At 48.1% G+C, this 26,476-nt stretch overlaps 2 protein-coding genes across 2 annotated transcripts in view; both read right to left on the bottom strand.

The window, feature by feature from the left end:
• The window catches only part of LOC148774616 (uncharacterized), an 89,544-nt gene that overhangs the window by 56,271 nt on the left and 6,797 nt on the right, over positions 1-26,476 (bottom strand). The window contains exons 2-3 of the mRNA XM_088828876.1: positions 23,173-23,382; positions 14,061-14,186 (exon numbers count right to left, since the gene is read on the bottom strand). Of these exons, the coding sequence (XP_088685002.1) occupies positions 14,061-14,186; positions 23,173-23,382 (336 nt within the window). The remainder of the gene's footprint in view (positions 1-14,060; positions 14,187-23,172; positions 23,383-26,476) is intronic.
• On the bottom strand, positions 22,199-22,975 carry LOC148774617 (uncharacterized). Its single transcript, XM_088828746.1, has 2 exons — positions 22,957-22,975; positions 22,199-22,833 (listed from the first exon to the last, which is right to left on the bottom strand). The coding sequence occupies exons 1-2, from the start codon at positions 22,973-22,975 to the stop codon at positions 22,199-22,201; spliced, it is 654 nt and encodes a 217-aa protein (XP_088684872.1).

Here is a 26,476-nt window from a genome sequence, read left to right as displayed (position 1 = left end):
ATTTTTGGACTAAAACTTAGATGAGGCCTTATTCCCATTCCACACTTCCAGAGTAATCCTAAAGCTCTTCTTGCAAAACGAAAGAAGACCTGACTTCGCTGTAGTAACACGAGAGAGTTCCTGAGGTCCCTAACGCAACTCGAGAGGGACCCCAAGCTTCCTGCCGCAACTCGAGAAAAACCACAGGATTTAGCTCTCAAGGTGAGATGAGCAACATTTCCGTTGCAGATTCTCAAGAGAAATCCCTCATTCCAGCTTGAAACTCGACAGGTTACTTAACATCTTCATGTGACTCAAAAATTACACTGGTGTAACAAGCCACAATCGAGAGGAACACTGAGATTCCTGCCATAACTGACAAAGTCCCCCTTTATCCAATCCTGTTTTCCCGAAGACAGTCGATTCCCCTGCTTTGTCTGGAATGGAATCCGGACGTTCCCATCGCACTGTAGGAGGCGGCCTATACCACCTTGAATCTGGGGAGGATCCCCGGGGTTTCAAAACACAATTGGAAAAAGACCTGATATCCCCACCCAGTCGAGATTTTGTCTGATTCCACCACACCTGTTCAAATGTATCCTCGAGTATCAACTCACAAGACGAACGGAGACCTGACTCCCCGAGCATTCTCGATAGAATCTCGAGTTACAAATTCAACTCTAATGTGGCCTAACACCCGTTTTACAACTCGCAAAGAAAGCAGAGTTCAATGCCTGAACAGGAGAAGAGGTATGACTCCCCAGGTGAAAACTGAGAGCAACTCCAAGATCCATGTCCTCACAGGAGAGGAACACACAGTTGACCAAATCAATATTAGATACGGCCCTATTCATCTGCTGCACCTCTAGAGGAATGCCGAAGTTCCCCTTCCAACACGATAGTAGACCTGACGTCCCTGGTACAACACGAACGCGTTCCTGATGTCCCCGTCACTACTAGAAGGACCCCAAACCGAAACTCGAGAAAAACCACTAGATCCTGCACTCAAGGTGAGTTGAGGAAAATTTCCCCTGCAGAATTTCAAGAGAAATAACACATTCCCGCTTGAACCTCGAACGGGTACTTGACGCCTTTTCTGTGACTCTAGAAGTTCCCTGTCATAGCCGTCCCCACTGGAGAGGAGCATACAATTTACGGACTCAAGTATGGATAAGGCCCTATTCCCATTCCATGACTCGACAGTAATCCAGAAGTTCCCATTCCAAAACAAAAGGAGACCTGACTTCCCTGAAGGAACACGAGCGACTTCCTGAGGTCCTCATCACAACTGGAGAAGGATCTCAAGGTTCCCGCCACAACTTGAGAAAAACCACAAGATTCTGCACTCAAGGCGAGATGAGGATGATTTCCCCTGAAGAGTCTCAGAAAAATCCCACATTCCCACTTGAAACTCGAATGGGTACTTGACACCCTTTATGAGACTCAAAAAATTCCCTGACATAGCCAGCCCCACAGAAGAAGAGCAGATAATTTATGTAAACACACTTAGATGCGGCCCTATTTCTCTGCTGGGCCTCAGAGGAATACCGAGGTTCTCCTTCCAACAAGAAAGGAGACCTGACTTCCTTGGGTCAACACGTGCAAGTTCCTGAGGTCCCTGTCGCAACTCAAGAAGGACCCCAAGCTTCGCACCGCATCTCGAGAGAAACCACAAGATTCTGCACTCAAGGCGAGATGAGGATGATTTCCCCTGAAGAGTCTCAGAAAAATCCCACATTCCTGCTTGAAACTCGAAAGGGTACTTGACACACTTTATGCGACACAAAAACTTCCCGGACAGCCGTCCCCACTTAAGAGACAAACGAATTTACTTAAATGAGGCTAGATGCAGGCCTATTGCTCTGCTGCGCCTCAAGCGGAAACCCAAGGTTCCCCTTCCAACACAATAGGAGACTTGACGTCCCTGGGACAACATGAGCGAGTTCCCGAGGTCCCCATTGTAACTCGAGAGAGACTACAAGCTTTCCGCCGTAACTCGAGAAAAACCCAAAGTTTCCCCCATCAACGCGAGATGATGAAATTTTCTCCTGCAGAGTCTCAAGAGAAATCCCATATTCCCGCTTGAAACTCGAATGGGTACTTGACACCCTTTCTTAGACACAAAAAGCTCCCTGATTAAGCTGTCCCCACAGGAGAGGAGCACACAATTAATGGACTGAACTCTAGATGAGGCCCAATTCCCATTCCACGACTCGAAAGGAATCCCGAAATTCCTCTTCTAACACGAAAGGAGACCTGACTTTCCTGGGACAACACTAGCGAGCTCCTAAGGTCCATGTTGCAATTCGAGAGGGACCCCAAGCTTCCCGCCGCAACTTGAGAAAAACCACAAGATTCAGCTCTCAAGGCGTGATGAGGAAAATTTCCGTTGCAGATTCTCAAGAGAAATCTCTCATTCCAGCTTGAAATTAAACAGGTTACTTAAAATCTTTAGGCGGCTCAAAAATTACACCGACATACTCAGCCCCTATCGGGAGGAACATTGAATTTTCTGCCACAGCTGACAAAATGCCCCGTTTTCCAGTCCTCTTTTCTAGATGACAGTCCCCTGCTTTGTCTTGAATGTAATACGGACGTTCCAGTCAAACAGTACCAGGAGGCCGTTACCACCTTGAACGTTGGGAGGATTCCCTGGTTTTCAAAACACAGTTGTATAAGGTACCGATGTCCCCATGCATTAGATATATTGTCTGAATCCACTGCAAAGTTTAAAATGTATCATCGAGGATCAACTGACAACACTAGTGGAGACCTGACTCCCCAGCCATTCTCCATAAATCTCCAGGTACATAGTCAACTCGACTGTGGCTTAACATCCCTTTTACAACTCGAGAAGGAGGAGGAGTTCAATCACTGAACATGAGAAGAGGATTGACTCCCCAGGTGAATTTTGAGAGCAACTCCAAGATCTATGTCCCCACTGGAGAGGAACACACAGTTGACCAAATCAACAATATATACGGCTCTATTAATCTGCTGTGGCTCAGGAGTAATCCAGAGGTTCCCCTTCCAACACAATAGGAGACCTGAATTCCCTGGGTCAACACGAGTGAGTTCCTGAGTTCCCCGTCACAACTCGAGAAGTACCCCAAGCTTCCAGCTGCAACTCGAGAAAAAGCACAAGATTCTCTCCTCAAAGTGAGATGAGAAGATTTTCCGCTGCAGAGTCACAAGAGAAATCCCACATTCCCGCTTGAACCCCGAACAGGAACTTGACACCCTTTATGCGACTCAAAAACTACCCAATATAGGTGACCCGACTGGAGAGGAGCACACCGTTTTCGGACTCAACATTAGATGAGGCTGTATTCCCATTCCACATCTGAAAAGAAAACCCGAAGTACCACTTCCAACAAGAAATGATTTCTGACTTCCCTGAAGCAACACGAGCGAGTTCCTATGTCCACGTCACAACTCGAGAGAGACCAGAGGTTTCCCGCCACAACTCGAGAAAAGCTACAGAATTCTGCCCTTAAGGCGAGATGAGGAAAAATTCCGTTGCAGATTCTCAAGAGAAGTCCCACATTCCCGCAAGAAACAGGACAGGTTACTTAACATATTTTATGTTACTCAAAAATTACATAGACAGATCCCGCCCCAATCTAGACGAACAGTGAGTTTCCCGCCAAAAGTGACAAAGTGCCCCGTTTTCCAGTCCTCTTTGCCAGATGACTGTCGAATTCACTGCTTTGTCTGCAATGGAAACCGGACGTTCCAGTTGCACAATATGAGGAGGAGGGTACCATCTTGAAACTCAGCAGAAACCCTGGGATTTCAAAACACACTTGGAAAAGGGACCGATTTTCCCACCCACTCGAAATATTGTCTAATTCCACTGCACAGATTCAAATGTATCCTCGAATATCAACTCACTAGACGAGCGGAGACCTGACTCCCCGAGCAATCTAAATACTATCTCCAGGAACAAATCCAGCTCGACTATCTCCTAATACCCCTTTTAAAATTCGAGAAGAAAGCAGAGTTCCATGTCTGAACATGAGACGAGGCCTGACTCCCAGGTGAATTTCGAGAGAAAACACGAGAACCCTGTTGCTACTGGAGAGGAATCCTGAGTGAAACGGTCTCGAAACTAGATGCAGACCTATTTCTCTGCAGCCACTCCAAAGGAATCCTGAGGTTCCCCTTGCAAATGGAAAGGCATTCTGACTTCTCAGAGACAGCATGGGAGGCTCCCTGATATTCCAGTTGTTACTCGGAAGGATCAGCAAACTTCCAGCAGCAACTCGAGAGAAATCTCGAGGTTCCTCTTTCAAAGCAGGATGAGTCCCTTTTTTCCCCTGCAGCACATAGACAGAAGTCCAGAGTTCCTTTTCCAATTGGATATGAGTCTTGAATTCCTTGAGGCAAATTAAGGGTCGTCCAGAGATACCCGTCCCGATGACAGAATAAAACCGAATTTCCTGACACAATTTAAGAGAAGCCACTTGGTCACACCTCAGCCGAAGATAATGGGCCATTCCACTTTCAACTGAAGAGGAATCCAAACTTCCCCTCGCACCACGTGTCGAGTCCTGTAACATTAATTGACACTCGAGGGCAACCCCGTGAATCTGGCAGCAAGGTAAAAGGATTCCCAGTTCACACTCAACTAGAGATGAGTCTAGTTGCGCTTAAAGCAGCTCCCGTGGAATGCGGAGTATAACCTCCCAACATGATCTGAGGCATGAATCCCCCTGTGAGACTCTCGATAAACCCCAAGTTTCCCGCTTGAAAAGACAGCAGACCTGGCAATCCTTTTAAACTCACGTGGAAAGCAGAGTTCCATCCTCAACAAAGACTAGGCCTGCCTCCTCAGTGGCAACTTCATAGCAACCCCCAGATCCCTGTGGCCACTGGAGAGGAAAGCTGAGTTTACCCATTCCACTCTAAATTAGGTCCTCAAGCCCTGCAGCAACTCTAAAGGAATCCCGATGTTTGGTATCAACAGGAAAGCAGACATGATTTCTCTGAAGCAAAACTAGCGAGTCCCATTGGTTCCTGTCGTAACTCGAGAAGAACTCCAAGCTTCAAGATGCAACTCCCGAAAATCCATTAAATGCTCCACTCCACGCGAAACGACGCCCCTTTCCAGTGCAGCGTCTTTAGAGAAATCACACATTCGCTTTGCAAACTGGAAAGGATAACTAACACCCTATACGCAACTCAAGAAGTTAAACCAGATACCCGGCCCAAATCCAGAGGAGCAGCGAGGTTCCTGCCACAGCTCAAGAAGAGAACCATTTTCCACTTGTCATCTCTAGGTGAGGATCAATTCCCCTGCTTCGTCTGGAAATTAATCCTGATGTTCCCGTCAAATCTGAAGAGGAGGCCCATCTCCAATTGAAACTTGAGTGGACCCCGGGGAGTCATGCCACAATTCAAAAAGACATCGATATCCCCATCCACTCACATAAGGACTGATTCCAGTATATAAATTCAAAGAGAACCCCCAGGATCAGATAACACCACAGAGGTAGGCCTGACATCCCAGGTGCATCATGGAGAAAAAGCCCCAGGACAATAATGCAGCTGGACATGAGGCCTCCCACCTCTTTTATAACTCGAAAAGATAGCGGAATTCCATGGCTCAACAAGAGACGTGGCATAACTCCCCTGTTGAAACTTATGGGTTCAATGAGATCCTTGTCGGAACTGGAGAGGAGCCCTGAGGATAGTGCCTCAACTCCAGATGAGACCCTATTCCCCTGCACTGCCTCCAAAGACATCCCAAAGTCTCGTCAAACCTCAAAGGATCCAGTATTCCCTGAGACAACTTGAGAGGTTCCGTGAGAACCCTGTTGCCACGCGAGGGATCCGAAAGTTTCCTGCCTCATCTCGAGAAACTCTTTGGGATTACCCCTTTCAATGCGAATTGAAGCCTGATTCTTCTGCATTTACTCGAGAGCAATCACGACCTTCCCCTCGCAACTTGACTTCCCTGAGACAACAGAGTGTCAACCTCAGGTCCATGTTGTAAGTCGAAAGGAAAGACAAACGTTCCCCAGCAACTCGCCAAACACCAAGAGATGCCCCAAGAACGTCACAGGAGGCCCTTCATATCCTGCAGTGCCTGAAGAGCAATCCCGAGACGAGTTCTCTCTTGACATACGATAGGAGGCTTGAATTCCTATTTACAACTCAACGTCTCCCAGAATCCCCATTTCAATTCATAGAAAACGAGTTTCTTTTCACACCTCAAGAAGGGCTTCATATTCCCAACCTTCTCACGATATCAGCGTTCAAACCCTGCTTCAACTCAAGAGGAATCTTTTCCTCTTCGCCCACCATAAGAGGAGGCCGCTTTCTTCGAGGAAACTCTAATGCACTGCCATGGATCCTGCTGTAAGTATAAAGGACTCTGAGTTCCTCCTCCAATCGAGGTAGGTCCTGATGCTCAAGCAAAACTCCAAGGGAACACCGACTATGACATCACAACATGACGGGATACATGACAACCATGCTGAGCCTGTAGAAAAATCCTAATGAACTGCCTTATCACGAACAGAAGGCCTGATTCCCCTTTTACAACTCAATAGGAAAGAAGAATACATGCCTCAAATAGAAACGAAACCCGACTCCAGAGTAACATCTTCATAGCAACCCCGAGATCCCTTTCGCTACTGGACAGGAACACACAGTTCACCGACTCAAAGCTGGATGAGGCCGTATTCCTCTGCTGCTCCTCCAGAAGAATCCCAAGATGGCCCTTCCAACACGATAGGAGACTTGACATCCCTGGGTCAACACGAGTGAGTTCCTGAGGTCCCAGTTGCAACTCGAGAAGTACCCCAAGCTTCCAGCCGCAGGCGAGAAAAACCACACATTTCTCCCCTCAAAGGTAGATGAGAAAATTTTCCACTGCAGATTCTCTACAGAAATCCCATATTCCCGCTTGAATCTTGAATGGGTACTTGACGCCCTTTATGTGACTCAAAAACTACCGACATAGCCCTCCCACTGGAGAGGAGCGCACAATTTTCGGACTCAAAATTAGATGAGGCTCTATTCCCATTCCACGTCTCAAGAGTAATCCCGAGGTACCCCTTCCAACACGAAAGGAGACCTGACTTCCCTGAAGCAACACAAGCACGTTCCTATGTCCCTGTCGCAACTCGATAGAGACCCCAAGTTTCCTGCCACAACACGAGAAAAACCACAAGATTCTTCCCTCAAGGCGAGATGAGGAACATTTTCGTTGCAGATTCTCAAGAGAAGTCCTACATTCCTGCAAGAAACAGGACAGGTTACTTAACATCCTTTATGTGACTCAAAAATTACACCGACCTACCCCGCCCCAATCGAGAGGAACAGCGAGTTTCCCACCACAACTGAAAAAGTGCTCCTTTTTCCAGTCCTCTTTTCCATATGACAGCTGAATCCACTGTTTTGACTCGAATGGAAACCGGACGTCCACATCTCACAGTATGAGGAGGCGGGGACGATCTTGAAACTCAGCAGAATCCCCGGGATTTCAAAACACACTTCGAAAAGGTACTGAATTCCCCACCCGTTCGAGATATTGTCTAATTCCCCTGCACAGATTCAAATGTATCCTCGTGTATCAATCAACTCACTTGACTAGAGGAGACCTGACTCCCCGAGCATTCTCAATACAATCTCCAGATACAAATTGAACTCGACTGTGGCCTAACACCCCTTTTACAAATCGAGAAGAAAGCGGAGTTCCATGTCTGAGCACAAGACAAGGCCTGACTCCCAGGTGAATCTGGAGAGCAACAGCGAGAACCCTGTTTCTACTGGAGAGGAATCCTGAGTGAAACGGACTCGAATCTAGATGCAGACCTATTTCTCTGCAGCTACTTCAAAGGAATCCTGAGGTTCCCCTTGCCAATGGAAAGGCGTTCTGACTTCCCAGAGACAAAACGGGAGGCTCCCTGATATTCCCGTTGTTTCTCAGGAAGATCAGTGCACTTTCAGCAGCTACTGGAGAAAAACCTCCGAGTTTCTCTCTCAAAGCAAGATGAGGCCATTTTTTGCTTGCAGCATATAGACAGGAGTCCAGAATTAATTTGGCCATTTGGATATGAGATTTGAATTCCTTAAGCAACTTAAGGGTCACCCAGAGATACCCGTCGCAATGAGAAAAGAAAACCAATTTCTTGCCACAATTTAAGAGAAGCCCCGTAGTCACACCTCAGCCGAAGATAATGGGCCATTCCACTTTCAACTGAAGAGGAATCCCGACTTCCCCTAGCATCACGTGTCGAGATCCTGTCACATCAATTGACACTCGAGAGAAACCCTGATGATCCTACAGCAAGGTCAAAGGACTCCGAGTTCACACTCAACCAGAGATGAGTCATGTTGTGCTTAAACAGCTCCCGTGGAACACCGAGTATCACCCTCCAACTTGATCTGAAGCATAAATCCCCCACTAAGACTCTCGAAAAACCTAAATTTCCAACTTGAAAAGACAGCAGAACTGACAATACTTTTAAACTCAGGCGCAAAGCAGAGTTCCATCCTCAACAAAGATTAAGACTGACTCCTCAGAGGCAACTTCATAGAAACCCCAAGTTCCCTGTGGCCACTGGAGAAGAGCGCTGAGTTTACCAACTCCAGTCTAAATGAGGCCCTCATGCCCTGCAGCCACTCAAAAGGTATCCCGAGGTTCCACTTTCAACAGGAAAGCAGACATGACCTATTTGATGCAAAAGTAGCGAGTCCCAGTGGTTCCTGTCGTAACTCGAGAAGACCTCCAAGCTTCAAGACGCAACTCGCGAAAAATCATTAAATGCTCCAGTCCATGCGAAACGACACCCCTTTCCAGTGAAGCGTCTTAAGGGAAATCCCACATTCGCTCTTCAAACTTGAAAGTATACACGACACCCTATAGGCAACTCAAGAAGTTAACCAAGATACACGGCCCAACTCGAGAGGAGAAGCGAGGTTCCTGCCACAGCTCAAGAAGAGACCCATTTTCCATTGTCATCTCCAGTGAGGATCGATTCCCCTGAATCGTCTGGAAATTAATCCCGATGTTCCCGTCGAATCTGAAGAGGAGGCACATCTCCCATTGAAACTAGAGAGGACCCCGGGGAGTCCTAATAGAATTCAAATAGACACCGATATCCCCATCCGTTGAAAACAAGGACTGATTGCACTGTACCGATTCAAAGCAAAACCCCGGGATCAACTCACAACACAGAAGGAGGCCTGACTTCCCAGGTGCATCATGGAGAAAAAGCCCCAGGACAGAAACGGACCTCAACATGAGGCCTCCCACCGCTTTATAACTCAAAAAGATAGCGGAGTTCCATACCCCACCAAGAGACGTGGCATGACTCCCCTGTTGAAACTTCATAGAATCACTGAGATCCTTGTCGGAACTGGAGAGGCACCCTGAGGATAAGGCCTCAACTCCAGATGAGACTCTATTCCCCTGCACTGCCTCCAAAGGCATCCCAACATCTCCTTACACCTCAAAGGATTTCGGTCTTCCCAGAGACAACTTGAGAGGCTCTGTGAGGCCCCTGTTGCCACGCGAGGGACCCGAAAATTTCCTGCCCCATCTCGAGAAACTCTTTGGGATTACCCCTTTCAATGCGAATTGAAGCCCGAAACCTCTGCATTGACTCGAAAACAATCACGACCTTCCCCTCGCAACTTGACTTCTCTGAGGCAACAGATTGTCAACCTGAGTTCCCTGTCGTAAGTCGAGAGGAAAGGCAAACATCCCCCCGCAACTCTCCGAAAAACACAAGATTCCCCAGGAACGTCAAATGGGTCCCTTCTATTCCTGCAGCGCCTGAAGAACAATCCCGAGGCGAGTTCTCTCTTGACACACAATAGGAGGCTTTAATTCTTCTTTACAATTCAAGGGGCTCTCAGAATACCCATCTTCAATTGAGAGAAAACTTGAGTTTCTTTCCATACCTCCAGAAGGGCTCTGTATTTCCAACCTCCTCACGATATGAGCTTTCAAACCCTGCTTCAGCACAAGAGGAATCCTTTCCTCTTCTCCCACCACAAGAGGAGGCCTCTTTCTCCTATGAATCTCGAATGCACTCCCATGGATCCCGCTGCAAGTATAAAAGACTCTGAGTGCCTCCTCCAATCGAGGTAGGTCCTGATGATCTAGCAAAGCTCCAAGGGAAAACCGACTATGACATCACCACATGTCGTGATACATGACAACCATGCTGAGCCTGTAGAAAAATCCTTATGAACCCCCTTATGACGACAGGAGGACTGATTCCCCTTTTAAAATTCGATAGAAAAGCAGATTTCCATGCCTCAAATTCAGACGAAACGTGATTCCCCAATAGAACCTTCATAGCAACCCTGAGATCCCTTTCGTCACTGGAGAGGAACACACAGTTGACCGACTCAAAGCTGGATGAGGCCGTATTCCTCTGGTGCGAATCAACAGGAATCCCAAAGTTTCACTTTCAGCACGATAGGAGACTTGAATTCCCTGGGTCAACACGAGTGAGTTCCTGACTTCCTGGTCGCAACTTGAGATGTACCCCAAGCATCCAGCCGCAACTCGAGAAGAAAAACAAGATTCTCCCCTCAAAGTGAGATGAGAAAATTTTCCACTGCAGAGTCCCAAGAGAAATCCCACATTCCCGCTTGAAACTCGAACAGGTACTTAACATGCTTTATGGACTCAAAAATTTCCCGACACAGCCGTCTCCATTGGAGAATAGCACACAATTTTCAGACTCAACACTAGATGAAGCTCTATTCAAATTCCACGTCTCATGAGTAATCCAGAAGTACCCCTTCCAACACGAAAGGAGACCTGACTTCCCTGAAGCAACACAAGCGAGTTCCTATGTCCCCATCGCAAGTCGAGAAAAACCACAAGATTCTGCCTTCAACGTGAGATGAAGAAAATTTCCGTTACCGTTTCGAAAGTGAAGTCTCAAATTCCAGCAAGAAACCTCACAGGTTACTTAAGATCCTTTATGTGAATCAAAAATTACAGTGACCTACCGCACTCCAATCGACCCGAACAGCGAATTTCCTGCCACAACTGACAAAGTGCCCTGTTTTCCAGTCCTCTTTTCCAGATGACAGACGAATCCACTACTTTGTCTGGAATGGAAACCGGATGTTCCCTCGCATAGTAGAAGGAGGTTGGTACCATCTTGAAACTCAGTAGAATAACCTGGATTTCAAATCACACTTGGAAAAGGTACCAATTTCCCCACCCACTCTAGATATTGTCTAATTCTACTGCACAGATTCAAATGTATCCTCGAGGATCAACTCACTAGAGGATAGGAAACCTGACACCGCGAGCATTCTCAATACAATCTCCAGGTAGAAATTCAACTCGACTGTGGCCTAACACCCCTTTTACAAATCGAAAAGAAGGAGGAGTTCCATGTCTGAACACAAGAGGAGGCCTGACTCCCAGGTGAATTTGTAGAGCAGTCCCGAAAACTCTGTTGCTACTGGAGAGGAATCCTGAGTGAAAAGGACTCAAATCTAGATGCAGACATATTTCTCTGCAGCGACTACAAAGGAATCCTGAGGATCCCATTGCAAATGGAAAGGCGTTCTAACTTCCCAGAGACATCACGGGATGCTCCCTGATATTCCAATTATTACTCAAGAGGATAAGCACATTTCCAGCAGCAACTCGAGAAAACCCTCGAGGTTCCTCTTTCAAAGCAGGATGAGGCCCTTCCCTTTTTCCATGCAGCACATAGACAGAAGTCCAGAGTTCCTTCTCCAAGTTGGATATGAATTTTGGATTCCTTGAAGCAACTTAAGGGTCGGCCAGTGATGCCCATCCTGATGAGAGAAGAAAACCGAATTTCCTGCCACAACTTAAGAGAAGTCCCGTGGTCACACCTCACTGAAGAAAATGGGCCATTCCACTTTAAACTGAAGAGGAATCCCAACTTCCCCTCGCACCACCTGTCGAGTACTGTCTCATCAATTGACATCGATGGCAACCCCGTGGATCCGACACCAAGGACAAAGGTCACTGAGTTCACACTCAACTAGAGATGAGTCATGTTGTGCTTAAAGCAGCTCCATTGGAACACCGAGTATCACCTGCCAACACGATCTGAGGCATGAATCCCCTGCTGAGACTCTCGAAAAAGTGCAAATTTCCTGCTTGAAAAGACAGCAGACCTGACAGTACTTTAAAATCAGGGCGGAAAGCAGAATTCCATCCTCAACAAAGACTAGGCCTGCCTCCTCAGTGGAAACTTCATAGCAACCCCACGATCCCTGGCCACTGGAGAGGAACGCTGAGTTTACCCACTCCAGTCGAAATGAGGCCCTCATGCCCTACAGCAACTTGAAAGGAATCCCGAGGTTCCACTTTCACCTGGAAGGCCGACCTGATTTCTTTGAAACAAAACTAGCAAGTCCCGGGGGTTCCTGTCGTAACTCGAGAAGACCTCCAAGTGTCAGGCCGTCTCTGAGCTACATTAGCCATGTGCTTTCCCTGTCATTGGACCTGCACATGTTTCTTCTGTTTCCTTCCTGATAAACGATTTTCTCGAGCATGTGGTTGCCACAAGGATGGTTTGTCTTTCTCTGGCCTTTTGTTCTGAGGAACACTTCTCCCTTTGTTGGTGTGGGTTTATTTTTCCATTTATCCTGCATGGTTTATTGTTGTGAGTTTGTGTCGGCGGAAGAACTCAGCCTTTCACTTGTGCCTGATGTGTCCCACTTACAACAGGACGGCCTACCTGGAGATTCTGAGCACATTTGCCATGACGACTTCGTTTGGCAGATGATATCTTGAAAGGACCTACACAGTCCTTTCAGATATCCAAAGGCTCCTTCAAATGACACAGAAACCAGAATTCTCCAGTTTGGTCTTCCAATATGTGGGGAGTCAGAACAATCCCCCAGAGAAGGGAAAAACTACCCACTCCAGGATTCTGGCCTAGAGAATTCAATGGACTGTAGAATTCATGAGGATGCCAAGACTCTAACAATACTGAGAGACTATTACTTTCACCTTCAGTCAGAGCAAAATCCAGTTTCCTCTCATTTTAGTGATTGGCATTGATTGGGGACCCCGAAAGGATGGGAAGAAATGCAGAGAGAAGTAGACTCAATGTTTTCAGGTGGGGGAGAGAGGAACGGGGAGTGCTTGCCATGAATCCAGGCTTTGCTGGGAAGTGGGAAGGGGATAGAATGAGGGTGTCAGAATGTAGACAGTGGTGATGCTTACACAGCATTGTGGAGGTCTCCACATTCCCAAATGTCATCAAAGAAGGAAAATTTATTGACACACACGTGCGAGCAAAATATACAGAAAGCCATAAAAGATGAGAAGAAAGATGCCTAGGAGCCTGATGAAAATCAACTCAGGGGAAGGGAAATCAATCTCCCCTTGGGGTGGGGGGAAGGGAGTGGACGGCGTCCACGGGGAACACACAGGGATGGAGGCTGCAGAGCAAACCGCGCCCCTGGATGATGTGTTTCCCGAAAGGGCTCTGGGTGTCTGTACAGAGCAGAGGCCTGATCTCCCTGCAGGAGAAGGACAGTCATGGTGGGCATCTGAGTCTTTGGCAGCAGCCAGGGCAGGCTGCCCTTGCGCAAGTGGTCACTCAGGCCCTGACTCGGGTTCTGCCACCAAAGCCCAAGCATGTGCATGTACACATGAAGGTGGAGGTTCTGGAAGACATGGTGAGACATCAAGGCCTGGGGCTGGGAGTCATGCAGGTACAGAGTTCCGATGTGCTCAAGGGGCTGTCAAGTACCCGGTTCGCCCCGTGGCTTTGGGAAAGTTGTCTCAGGTCTCAATCTCCCCTCATTGGATCCCTGGGTCCTGGACCTGTAACTCCCACGTCTGTAGGGACGGGTCTTGTACGTGGAGGCTGGCTGAGTTTCAAGGCAAGAGCTAGAGCTGGGAGAGAAGAGTTTGCAAATGCCAGCCTTGCCATGTGCCTAAGGGGACATGAAGGCTTCCTAGAGATTCGTTAAGAAGACCGTGCTTCGGAGTCTTCTCTACAGTCTCCAAGATGGGTGGTGTGAGGCCAGCCTTTGGTGCAGGCCCAGCCCCAGCTCTGGGAGACTCCTCTCTGTGTGGTTGAGCACGGCGTCCCCACACTCACATGCAGAAGCCCCAGGCGCCTCAACTCTGTGCTCTGCACTGCTGGCTCCAGGTTTTCCTGCTGCCTCTGAGGAAGGGCTTCTCGGAGCTCTGGGTCAGAGCCAGGTGTGCTGAGCTCCGTGGCAGCCTGAGACTGGGCCCCAGAGTGTGTACTTGGTGGTGCCTATGGAGCAGGCCTTGCCCACTTCCTCTTCTTCGCCAGTTTGGCTGAGCCCTCCGTGGCCATGCTCACCTGGAGCCTGCACTGGGCTTCCCGGGCAGGGTTCTGGTGCTCTGAGCCCTTCCTCAGGGTGGTGGTAGGCGTGTTCCCCTCAGGGACCACCTCGGGTGGGACGCTCTGTAATGACAGTGACCATCAGCAACCCTCCTTCGATATTTCTGAGCTGTGCCTGGCCAGGAGGGCTGCTGCCTCTGCCCATCTGACCTTCTGCTCCAAGAAAGAGCAGAGACGAGTGTCTGCTCAGATACACAATCGGGAGGACGGGGATACCCCTGAGGGAGTGAGGTCAGCCTGGGCAGCCAGCTCTGCCCGGCTGCTTCTCATGCCACCAGCCTGCTCTCCCCTGGGGTGTTTACAAAAGCAACCCACGAGCTCCTGACCAATATGCGGCCGGGCTTGCTTAAGGCAGACACACCCTGAGAAATCCCTATCAACACACAGGGAAAGGCCTCAGGCTTCCCCATGTGGGACGGGAGAGGTTCCCGGACACGGCTTGGGCCTCCCCAGTTACCTTTCTTTTCCTTTGGGTAAAGGGCCAGAGGCCTTTTGGGTGGTCCCTGAGCCAGCGTCGACCACGTTCCCACAGGCTCTGCCTGTGAGCTCTACTGAGGCCCCGGCATCTGGACAGGGGCAAACAACAGAACATCTTGAAAACAAGTGATCTGGTTGGGGGCTCCCCTCTGCTGGGGAGGGCCTGGATACCAGGGTTGCGGGTTCTGTTGGGTTCTGTTGCCAGGAAGTGACATCATTTCCTGGTTCATGGCCGCGGTCCCTTCCAGAAAGCTCCCGAAGGGAGCCTCTTGGTTTCTGGCTGTTTCCCCACGCCCTTAGGCCATGTGCAGGCACAGTGACACACACAGCCCACCCCACAGCCTTGGGGAGACCTGGGTGCAGGCAGGGCCTCAGCTCTGAGGACACAGCTGCTTTCAGCACAGGCTCCTTCTCAGAATTGAAGTGGCCCTGTGCAAGGCATGTGCCCTGCAGGGTGTCCCCAGTCTCTCCATCTGCAGAGTGGGGGTCACTGTCCCATCTCCTGCCTAGGTCTGTCAGCCTACGAACAGCTCCAGTGCCAGTTCAAACACTGGGCCGATATCACATGGAGCTTGGACACTGAGACTTCCCAAAGAATGGATTCCACACAGAACTGACCTAGCACAGATTGGGGCAGAATCAGGCCTGGATGGGCTCTGGGACCTGGGAAAAGGCAATCCCCTTTCTGCCTATTTCTTGACCCCTGCATCTGATATCAACCTTCCTCGTCCTCCTCAATTGCCCCACTAGGCCTTGAGGACTGGGGGAGTATGCCCCAAAAGTGGCTCCCCGAATCCTTGTCTTTGAGTCTCATCATCTTGGGTCATTTTACCCCTTGCAGGAGGAATAGGCACTGTCATTGTTTCCAAACTCAAGAGAGATTCATGCAAAATCTGTGAAATCGACTCATTTCCTCTCTCCATTGTCCAGTCTCTCTTGTTCGTTCCCTCTCTTTCTTGACCTTTCCAAATTCAGTCTGCCTCTTCATCTCTGTGTCTCTCCTCTGAATGCTTGCATGCCTGTGAATGCATGGACGCATGTATGTTGTTGACCTAGGTTGAGGCTTTAGGACTTCCTGTCGACTGAGTTAAAGGTTTGGGGTTGGAGTTGATGTTAGGGGAAGGGATAGGTCTGGGGTTTGTTCTGGGAGATGTAGCTGTGTGAGTTCTCAGTCTCTTTTACGTAGGAAACCCTTCTCTGATATTCTGCTTGCTAATATTCTTTTTTGTTCAGTTTGTTACCATTTTGATTTGTGAATGCTCAGTTTTTCTGATGCAAAGCTTTTCAAGTGGATGGAAGCCCATGGGTGTCGTTTCGTTTACTGTTTCCTTGATTGAAGAGACCCAATTTTCTTCCCCACAGACATACACATGTTGAGAAGTCCATTACATGAAGGAGACTATGGCCCATGCTTATTTCCAGGAGCTTCATCACTTCAGGCTTTGCGTTGATGTGTTTCACTGAATCTGACATGTTATAAAACCAAAAGCCAATGTGATTGTTCAGCTGAAGCCATCTCCAATTCCCATGGCCTTTCATTGCAGAGGCTCTTGTTCCCATTCTTATCACCTCCCCTCCTTTGGCGTCGAGGAATTGACCGTTGAAGCTTGGGTTTTTTTCTGGACCCTCAATTCTATTCCATGGATCTGGTTCTGAGTGTTTGAATTCTTCCCAGTACGATGCTGTCCTGATGATCCTAGTGCCATAGTCTAATTGGCTATCAAGCAGCCTGCTATGTCCATTTCAGGGCTTTGTGGCAGATTGCATTGATTCTTTTGACTCCTTTGTGTTTCCATAGACATTTTGGGATTCTTTGGTTATAATGCCCTGAGAACAGCCGTTGGTATTTTTTTTTTTATTTTATTGGAGGCTAATTATTTTACAATATTATATTGGTTGGTTTTGCCATACATTGACATGAATCCGCCTCGGGTGTACATGAGGTCCCTCTCCCTAACCCCTCTACCACCTCCCTCTTCCCTTTATTTTCCCTCTGGGTCATACCAGCCCTGAACATCCTGTAACATGCCTCGACCCTGAACTGGTGATTCGTTTCACATATGATAATATACAGGTTTCAATGCCATTCTCCCAAACCATCCCACCCTCACCCTCTCGCACAGAGTCCCTAAGACTGTTTTATACATCTGTGTCTCTTTTGCTGTCTCGTGTACGGGGTTATCATTTGCATCTTTCTAAATTCCATATATATGCTTTAGTATATTGTATTGGTGTTTTTCTTTCTGGCTTACTTCACTCTGTATAATAGGCTCTAGTTTCATCCACCTCATTAAAACTGATTCAAATGCATTCTTTTTTTAACGGCTGAGTAATACTCCATTGTGTATATGTACCAAAGCTTTCTTATCCATTCATCTGCAGATGGACATCGAGGTTGCTTCCATTTCCTGCCTATTGTAAACAATGCTGCGATGAATATTGGAGTACATGTGTCACTTTCAATTCTGGTTTCCTCGGTGTGTATGCCCAGGAGTGTGATTGCTGGATCATAAGTCAGTTCTATTTCCAGGTTTTTGAGGAATCTCCACACTGTTCTCCATAGTGGCTGTACTTGTTTGCATTCCCACCAACAGTGTAAGAGGGTTCCCTTTTTTCCACAACCTCTCTAGCATTTATTGCATGTAGACTTTTGGATAGCAGCCATTCTTACTGCTGTGAAATGCTATCTCATTGTGGTTTTGATTTGCATTTCTCTGATTATGAGGGATGTTGAGCATTTTTTCATGTGTTTGTTAGCCATCTTTATGAATTCTTTAGAGAAATGTCTGTTTAGTTCTTTGGCACATTTTTTATTGGGTCATTTATTTTTCTGGAATTGAGCTGCAGCAGATGCTTGTATATTTTGGAGATTAATCCTTTATCAGTTGTTTAATTTGCTTTTATTTTCTCCCATTCTGAAGGATGTCTTTTCACCTTGCTTATAGTTTCCTTTGCTGTGCAGAAGCTTTTGATTTTAATTAGGTCCCATTTGTTTATTTTTGGTTTTATTTCCATTATTCTGGGAGGTGGGTCTTGGAGGATCCTTCTGTGATTTATGTCAGAGAGTGTTTCACCTACGTTCTACTCTAGGAGTTTTATAGTTTCTGGTTTTACATTTATCTCTCTAATCTATTTTAAGTTAATTTTGGTGTAGGAAGTGTTCTAGTTTCATTCTTTTACAAGTGGCTGAGCTGTTTTCCCAGCACCACCTGTTAAAGAAACTGTCTTTTCTTCATTTTATATTCTTGCCTCCTTTGTCGAAGATAAGGTGTTCATAGGTGCGTTGATTTATCTCTGGGCTTTCTATTTTGTTCCATTGATCTATGTTTCTGTCTTTATGCCAGTACCATACTGTCTTGATGACTGTGGCTTTGTAGTAGAGCCTGAAGTCCGGCAGGTTAATTCCCCCAGTTCCATTCTCTTCTTCAAGATTGCTTTGACTATTCGAGGTTTTTTGCATTTCCATACAAATTGTGAGGTTAGTTGTTCTAGTTCTATGAAAAATATCGTTGATAGCTGGATAGGGATTGCATTGATTGTATAAATGACTTTGGATAGTATACTCATTTTCACAATATTTATTCTTCCAATCTACGAACACGGTATGTTTCTTCATCTATTAGTGTACTCTTTGATTATGTTCACTAGTGTTTTATAGTTTTCTGTGTACAAGTCTTTTGTTTCCTTAGATAGATATATTCCTAAGTATTTAATTCTTTTCGTTGCAACAGAGAATGGAATAGTTTCCTTAATTTCTCTTTCTATATTCTCATTATTATTGTAAAGGAATGCAAGTGATTTCTGTGTGTTGATTTTATATCCTGCAACATTACTGTATTCATTGATTAGCTCTAGTAGTTTTCTGGTAGATTCTTTAGGGTTTTCTGTGTAGATGATCATGTCATCAGCGAACAGTGAAAGTTTTACTTCTTCTTTTCCAATTTGTATTCCTTTTATGTCTCTTTCTGCTCTGATTGCTGTAGCCAAAACTTCCAGAACTATGTTGAATAGTAGTGGTGAGAGTGGGAACCCTTGTCTTGTTCCTGACTTTAGGGGAAATTCTTTCAGTTTTTCACCATTGAGTGTAACGTTTCCTATGGGTTTGTCATATATAGCTTTTATTATGTTGAGATATGTCCCTTCTATTCCCACTTTCTGGAGGGTTTTTATCATAAATGGATCTTGTCTTTTGTCAAAGGCTTTCTCTGAATCTATTGAGATAATCATATGATTTTTATTTTCAGTTTGTTAATGTCGTGTATTACGTTGATTGATTTGCGGATATTGAAGAATCCTTGAATTCCTGGGATAAAGCCCTCTTGGTAATGATGTATGATCTTCTTAATGTGTAGTTGGATTCTGATTGTTAGAATTTTGTTAAGTATTTTTGCATCTATGTTCATCAGTGATATTGGCCTGTAGTATTCTTTTTTGTGGGATGTTTACCAGGTTTTGGGATTAGGGTGATGTTGGCCTCATAGAGTGAGTTTGGAAGTTTCCCTTCCTCAGCAATTTTCTGGAAGAGTTTGAGTAGAATAGGTGTTAGCTCTTCTCTAAATTTTTGGTAGAATTCAGCCGTGAAGCCGTCTGGACCTGGGCTTTTGTTTGCTGGAAGATTTTTTATTATAGCCTCTAGTTCCGTGCTTGTGATGGGTCAGTTCAGATATTGTATTTCTTCCTGGTTCAGTTTTATAAAGTTGTACTTTTCTAGAAATATGTCGATTTCTTCCAGGTTATTCATTTTATTGCCATATAATTGCTGATAGTATTCTCTAATAATCATTTGTATTTGTGTAACCGTTGGTATTTTTAGAGAAATAGTGTGCTACCTCTGAAATGCCCCACGGTGGGGGTCGGGGGTAGGGGGAAGTGACATTCTCTTACCAGGAGGAATTCTTCTGATCCTGGAGCACAGTTTATTTTCCATTGGATTGGTGGGCTTCACCTTCTTTCATCCATCTCTGCAGTTCTCTGAGAAGAGGGTCTTCCCTCTGGGTTAGATGGACTCCTAGCTATTGCCTTTCAGGAAATGTCACTCTCGGTGAGGTTGATACTTGCCGTCTACTTCTAAGCATTTGCTGTGAGTATTAGAAATAAAAAGGATTTCTCTTCCCCTTCCTCACTGTCCATCTCTCTGAGCCTCCAGGTGGAACAGGCCTAGTCCTGGGTCCCACGGGTATTGTGGAGTGCAGCTAGACCGTGTTTCTCAGGCCTTCAGTGATGGGAATCATTTGGTGTACTCTCCATTTCCCTTCCATCACGTGGTTTCCCTTCAGACATCTCCTTCAAGCTTGTTTGTGTTCATGCCGTTTGTGTTCAGTTCAGTTCAGTTCAGTTGCTCAGTCGTGTCCGACTCTCCGCGACCCCATGAATCACAGCACGCCAGGCCTCCCTGTCCATCACCAACTCCCGGAGTACACTCAAACTCATGTCCACAGAATCGGTGACGCCATCCAGCCATCTCATTCTCCGTCGTCCCCTGCTCCTCCCGCCCCCAACCTTTCCAAGCATCAGAGTCTTTTCCAGTGAGTCAACTCGTCGCATGAGGTGGCCAAAATATTGCAGTTTCAGCTTTAGAATCAGTCCCTCCAATGAACATCCAGGATTGATCTTCTTTAGAATGGTCTGGTTGGATCTCCTTGCAGTATAAGCGACTCTCAAACTAGGAGCCAAATTGTGCCTACGTTTCGTGTATGCAAACAGTTGTGTTCCCGCTTGGGATGTGTCATTTGCATTTTTCAGACGGTCTTTCCCAGAGCCCAAATCTTGCATTTGACAAAGTTCACTGTCTTCCCTGATTACTCTTTGTGTAGTGCCTTTCGGTATTGTGTGTGAAGACTCAAAGCTCATGTTTAATGTCTGCCCCATTTCCTTCTGGATTTGTGAACCGTTTTGCATGGAACGTATGGCTATGAATCATCTGAAGTGCATTTGTTGAGAGGTGTTAACTTTCCATGGACATGCATGTCATCCCCTCTGGTTTCCAATGTGTCGCTCCTAAACTCTTTTGGAGACCTTCTCGGAAATATGGGTGTTTTTCAGCTTGCATTTCCACATTTGAATGGATTCAGCAGCTCTAGAAGCAAGGACACTTTCTCCAGTGAAAGGGGGAGGCTGGGGTGGCCTCCCTTTCAGCACCGATCCCCAACTTTGGTTGACAGGGCACTGATCTTCTATCTGTGAGCCAGAGGCCACAGGCATCCTTATGTGCCCTTGGACGTGTGAGCGTCTTAAGGGAGTTTCGTCTGCACAGGCCCCAAGCAAGCCTGCGGCTTTGGACCACCAGAGGTGAGCATCTCAGAAGACAGGATCAACCGTGCCAGAAGTGGAATGGGATCCACCATGAGGGTGGGCACTGATCACCAAGAGATGTTCCAGTGGGACTTTGATGGGTTCAGCACATTCTTCTGGCAGAGAGCGAGAAAGATTTCTATGGGCTCTGCTAGGCCCTCCGTTCCCTCTTCTGGTCCCGAAGGCTGGTTGACACCATCCTGAGCACCTAGCTCGGAGATGATGACCATCGCAACCTGCACTGTGTTTCCCTTTGTCTGCGTGTAGATGCAAAGCATCTGGCAGTCTCTGAGCTACACTAGCCATGTGCATTGCCTCACATTGGACTTGTTTCTTCTTTTTCTTTCCCGATCACTGATTTTCTCTAGCATGTGGGGTTCACAAGGATGGTGGATCTGACCTTGTGTTCTAAGGAACACTTCTCCCTTTGTTGCTGTGGGTTTATCATTCCATTTCTCCTGCCTCGTTTATTGTTGTGAGCTTGTTTGTGCCGGCGGAAAAACTCAGCATTTCCTTGTGCCTGAGGTGTCCCACTTACAACAGCATTGCCTACCTGGAGATTCAGAGCACATTTGCCAAGAGGGCTTCATTTGGCAGATAACATCTTGAAAAGACCTACACTGTCCTTTCAGATACACAAAGGCTACTTCAAATGACATAGGGACCGGAATTCTCCAGTTTGGTCTTCCAATATGTGGGGAGTCAGAACAATCCACTGAGAAGGGAAAAGCTACCGACTCCAGGATTCTGACCTAGAGAATTGCATGGATTATAGAATTCATGGGGATACCAAGACTTTAACAATGCTGAGAGACTATAGCTTTCGCCTTCAGTCAGAGCAAAATCCAGTTTCCTTTTATTTTAGTGATTGACATTGATTGGGGACCCCAAAAGGATGGGAAGAAATGTAGAGAGAAGTAGACTCAATGTTGTCAGGAGGAGGAGGAGAGAGGAACGGGGAGTGCTTACCATGAATCCAGGCTTTGCTGGGACGTGTGGGGGGGATAGAATGAGGGTGGCCAAATGTAGACAGTGGTGATGCTTACACTGCATTTTGAAGGCCTCCATATTCGAAAATGGCATCAAAGAAGGAAAATTTATTGACACACACTTGAGAGCAAAATATACAGAAAGCCATAAAAGACATAAAAGATGAGAAGAAAGATACCTAGGAGCCTAATGAAAATGAGCTCAGGGGAAGGGAAGTCAATCTCCCCTGGGTGGGGAGCGAGTGGACCGCTGCCATGGGGAACACAAAGGGATGGAGCCTGCAGAGCCAACCGCGTCCATGGACGAGGTTTTTGATGAAAGGGCTCTGGTTCTCTGTCCAGAGCATGGACCTGTTCTCCATGCATGGGTGGGACAGACACGGTGGGTGTCTGAGTCCTTGGCAGGAGACAGGGTAGGCTGCCCCTCTGCAGGTGCTCACTCAGGCCCTGACTTGGGTTCTGCTGCCAAAGCCCAAGCAGCTGTAAGTTCACGTATATGTGGAGGTTCTGGAAAACGGGGTGGGACATTGGGGCCTGGGGCTGTGGTTCGTGCAGGCACAGAGATCCGATGTGCTGAGTGTGCTTGCCAGTATCCGGCTCGCCCCATTTCTTTGGGAGGGGACGTCTCAGGTCTCGATTTCCCCTCAGTGGATCCCTGGGTGTTGCACCTGGAGCTCCAACTTCTGTAGGGACAGGTTTTGGATGTGTCTGAGGCTGGCTGAGTTTGACGGTCAGAGCTAGAGCTGGTGGAGAATAAGAGTTTGACACAGGACAGCATTACCATGTGCCTAAGTGGGCACGAAAGCTTCCTAGAGATTCTATAAGAATACCTAGCATCAGAGTCTTCTCTGCAGGCTCCAAAATGCCTGGTGTGAGGCCAGCCATTGCTCCCGGACCAGCCCCATCTCTGGGGGACTCCTCCCTGTGTGGCTCAGCACTACCTCCACACAATCACAAGCAGCAGCCCCAAATGCCTCATCTATTTGCTCTGCCCTGCTGGGTTCCATGTCCTACTGCTACCTCCGAGGCAGGGCTTCTCAGAGTTCTGGGTCAGGGCCGGCTCTGCTGAGTTCCGTGGCAGCCTGAGACTGGGCCCCGGGGTGCGTGCTGGGTGGTGTCTGTGTAGCAGGCCTGGCCTGCTCCGCCTTCATCGCCAGTTGGGCTGAGCCCTCCGTGGCCATGCTCACCTGGAGCTTGCACTGGGCCTCCCGGGCAGGGGACTGGTGCTCTGAGCCCTCCCTCTGGGAGGTGGATGGTGTGTGCCCCTCAGGGGCCACCTCGGGTGGGACGCTCTGCAATGATAGAGACCATCAGCCAGTCTTGCTTTGATATTTGTGAGCTGAGACTGGCCAGTATGGCTGCTGCTTCTCCCCGTCTGCCCTTCTGCTCCCAGAAGGAGCAGCAACAAAGATATGCTGAGATACCCACCCGGGAGAACGGAGACACCCCTCAGGGTGTGAGGTCAACCTGGTCCGCCAGCTCTGCCTGTCCGCTCACCATGACACGCAGCCTGCTCTCCGCTGGGGTGTGGACACAAGCAGTCAAAGGGCTCTATACCCACATGTGGCTGGGCTTGCTTGAGTCAGATACACGCCGAGAAAACCCCTTCCACACACAGGGAAAGGCCTCAGGCTTACCCGGGTGGGACAAGAGAGGTGGCAGGACCTTGTATGCATACACTGAGCTTAGACAGGACTTGGCTGTTAATACACAAGTGACATGAACACAAAGGAGCCTGAAGGAGAAGTCTGAAGGGACACCAGGAGAAGAAAGGGACACTGAGAGTACACCGAATGATGCCCTGCAATGAGAGTCTGATCTACAGGGTCTAGCTGCACTCCCCGAGCCAGTGTGACCCTGGACTAGGCCTGTTCTACCTGGAGGCTCAGAGAGATGGACAGTGAGGAAAGGGAAGAAAAATAATTGGCATTTCTAACACTCACAGCAAACGCTTAGAAGAAGGCAATTATCAACCCCACCGACAGTTATATTCCCTGAAAGGCCATAGCTAGGAGTCCATCTAAACTCGGAAGGGAGCCCCTCTTCTCTGAGAACTGCAAGAGATGGATAAAAGAAGGTGAAGCCCACAATTCCAATAGAAAATAAGCTGTGCTCAAGGATCAGAAGAATTCCTCCTGGTAAGATGATGTCACTTCCCCTTCCCCCTGACCCCCACCATGGGGCAATCCAGAGGTTCCACTCTATTCCTCTCAAAATACCAACGGATTTTCTCAGGGCATTATAAACAAAGAATCCAAAATGTCTATGGAAACACAAAGAAGAGTCAATGCAATCTGCCATAAAGCTCTGAAATGGACATAGCAGGCTGCTGATAATCAATTAGACTATCACACTAGGATCATCAGGACAGCATGGTACTGGGAAGAAATCAAACACTCAGAACCAGATCCATGGAATGGATTTGAGGTTCCAGACATAAACCCAAGCTTCTACGGTCAATTCCTCGACGCCAAAGGAGGGGAGGTGATACGAATGGGAACAAGAGCCTCTGCAATGAAAGATGGGAATTGGAGATGGTTCCATCTGAACAATCACATTGGCTTTTGGTCTCATAAGTCGTCAGATTCAGTGAAACACATCAACGCAAAGCCTGAAGTGTGCATGCAAGCATCCACAGGAGAGACACAGAGAGGAAGACAGACTGAATTTGGAAAGGTCAAGAAAGAGACGGAACGTGGGAGAGAGACTGAACAATGGAGAGAGGAAATGAGTCGATTTCACAGAATTTGCATGAATCTCTCTTGAGGTTGGAAACACTGACAGTGACTATTCTCCCTGCAAGGGGTAAAATGACCCAAGATGATGAGATTCAAAGACAAGGATGCGGGGAGCCACTGTTGGGGCAGACTCCCCCACCCCTAGAGTCTGAGTGGGACACTTGAGTAGGACGAGGAAGGTTGATATCAGAGGGGGCGATGTCTGGTTATCACCATCCGGTCCTCCCAATGCGGGGGTCAAGAAACAGGCAGGAAGGGGACTGCCTTTTCCCAGGTCCCAGAGCCCATCCAGGCCTGATTCTGCCCCATTCTGTGCTAGGTCAGCCCTGTGTGGAATCCGTCCTTTGGAAAGTCTCAGTGTCCAAGCTCCATGTGATTGCGGCCCAAAGTATGAACACGAAATGGAGTTGTTCATAGGCTGACAAACCTAGGCAGAAGATGAGAGAGTGTCCCCCACTCTGAAGATCAAGAGACTTGGTTACCCTGTGGAGCACATGCCTTGCCACAACACTTCTGAGAAGAAGGAACCTGTTCTGAAAGCAGCTCTGTCCTCAGAGCTCAGGCCCTGGCTGCACCCAGGTCTCCCCAATACTCTGGAGTGGGCTGTGTGGTGTCACTGTGTCTGCACGTGGTCTAAGGGAGTGGGGGAACAGCCAGGAACCCAGAAGTTCCCTAGGGGAGCTTTGTGGAAGGGACCCCGGCCACGAACCCAGGAAATGATGTCACTTCCTGGCAACAGAACACAACAGAACCCACAACCCGGGTATCCAGGCCTCCCCAGCGGAGAGGAGCCACCAGCCAGATCGTTTGCTGTCAAGATGTTCTGCTGCTTGCCCTTGCCCAGATGCTGGGACCTCAGGAGAGCTCACAGGCAGAGTGTGTGGGAACGCGGTCGACGCTAGCTCAGGCCCCCCACCCCCCGAGAGACCTCTGGCTTTTGCCCGAAGGAACAGAAATGTAACAGGGGAGCCCCAGACCGGGTCCTGCCAACTCTCCCGTCCCACACGGGGAAGCCTGAGGCCTATTGCTGTGTGTGGATGGGGGTTTTTCAGGGTGTGTCTTCCTCAAGCAAGCCCAACCGCATGTGGGTCAGGAGGGTCGCTTTTGTCCACACCCCAGGGGAGAGAAGGTTGGGTGGCATGTGGAGCTTCCTGGCAGAGCCCGCTGCCCAGGCTGACCTCACACCCTAAGGGGTGTCTCCGTCCTCCTGGGTGGGTATCTGAGCAGATCTTTGTCTCTGCTCTTTCGGGGAGCAGAAGGGCAGACAGGCAGAGGCAGCAGCCATCATGGTCAGCCTCAGCTCAGAAATATCGAAGCAGGGCTGGCTGATGGTCACTATCATTGCAGAGCGTACCACCCGAGTTGGCCCCTGAGGGGCACACCCCATCCACTTCCCAGAGGGAGCGCTCAGAGCACCAGCCCCCTGCCCGGGAGGCCCAGTGCAGGCTCCAAGTGAGCGTGGCCAAGGAGGGCTCAGCCCAACTGGCAATGAAGATGGAGCAGGCAAGGCCTGCTGCCCAGACACCAACCAGCATGCACCCCGGGGCCCAGTCTCAGGCTGCCACGGAGCTCCGCAGAACCGGCTCTGAGCCAGAGCTCTGAAACACCCTGCCCCTGAGGTAGCAGGAGGACCTGGAACCCAGCACGG

Source organism: Moschus berezovskii, chromosome 20 (assembly GCF_049115385.1).
Source record: "Moschus berezovskii isolate FMDL1 chromosome 20, NW_MosBer_1.0, whole genome shotgun sequence".
NCBI lineage: Eukaryota > Metazoa > Chordata > Mammalia > Artiodactyla > Moschidae > Moschus > Moschus berezovskii.
The sequence above is the reverse complement of the archived record's forward strand: the minus strand, read 5'-3'. Positions and strand labels throughout refer to the sequence as shown.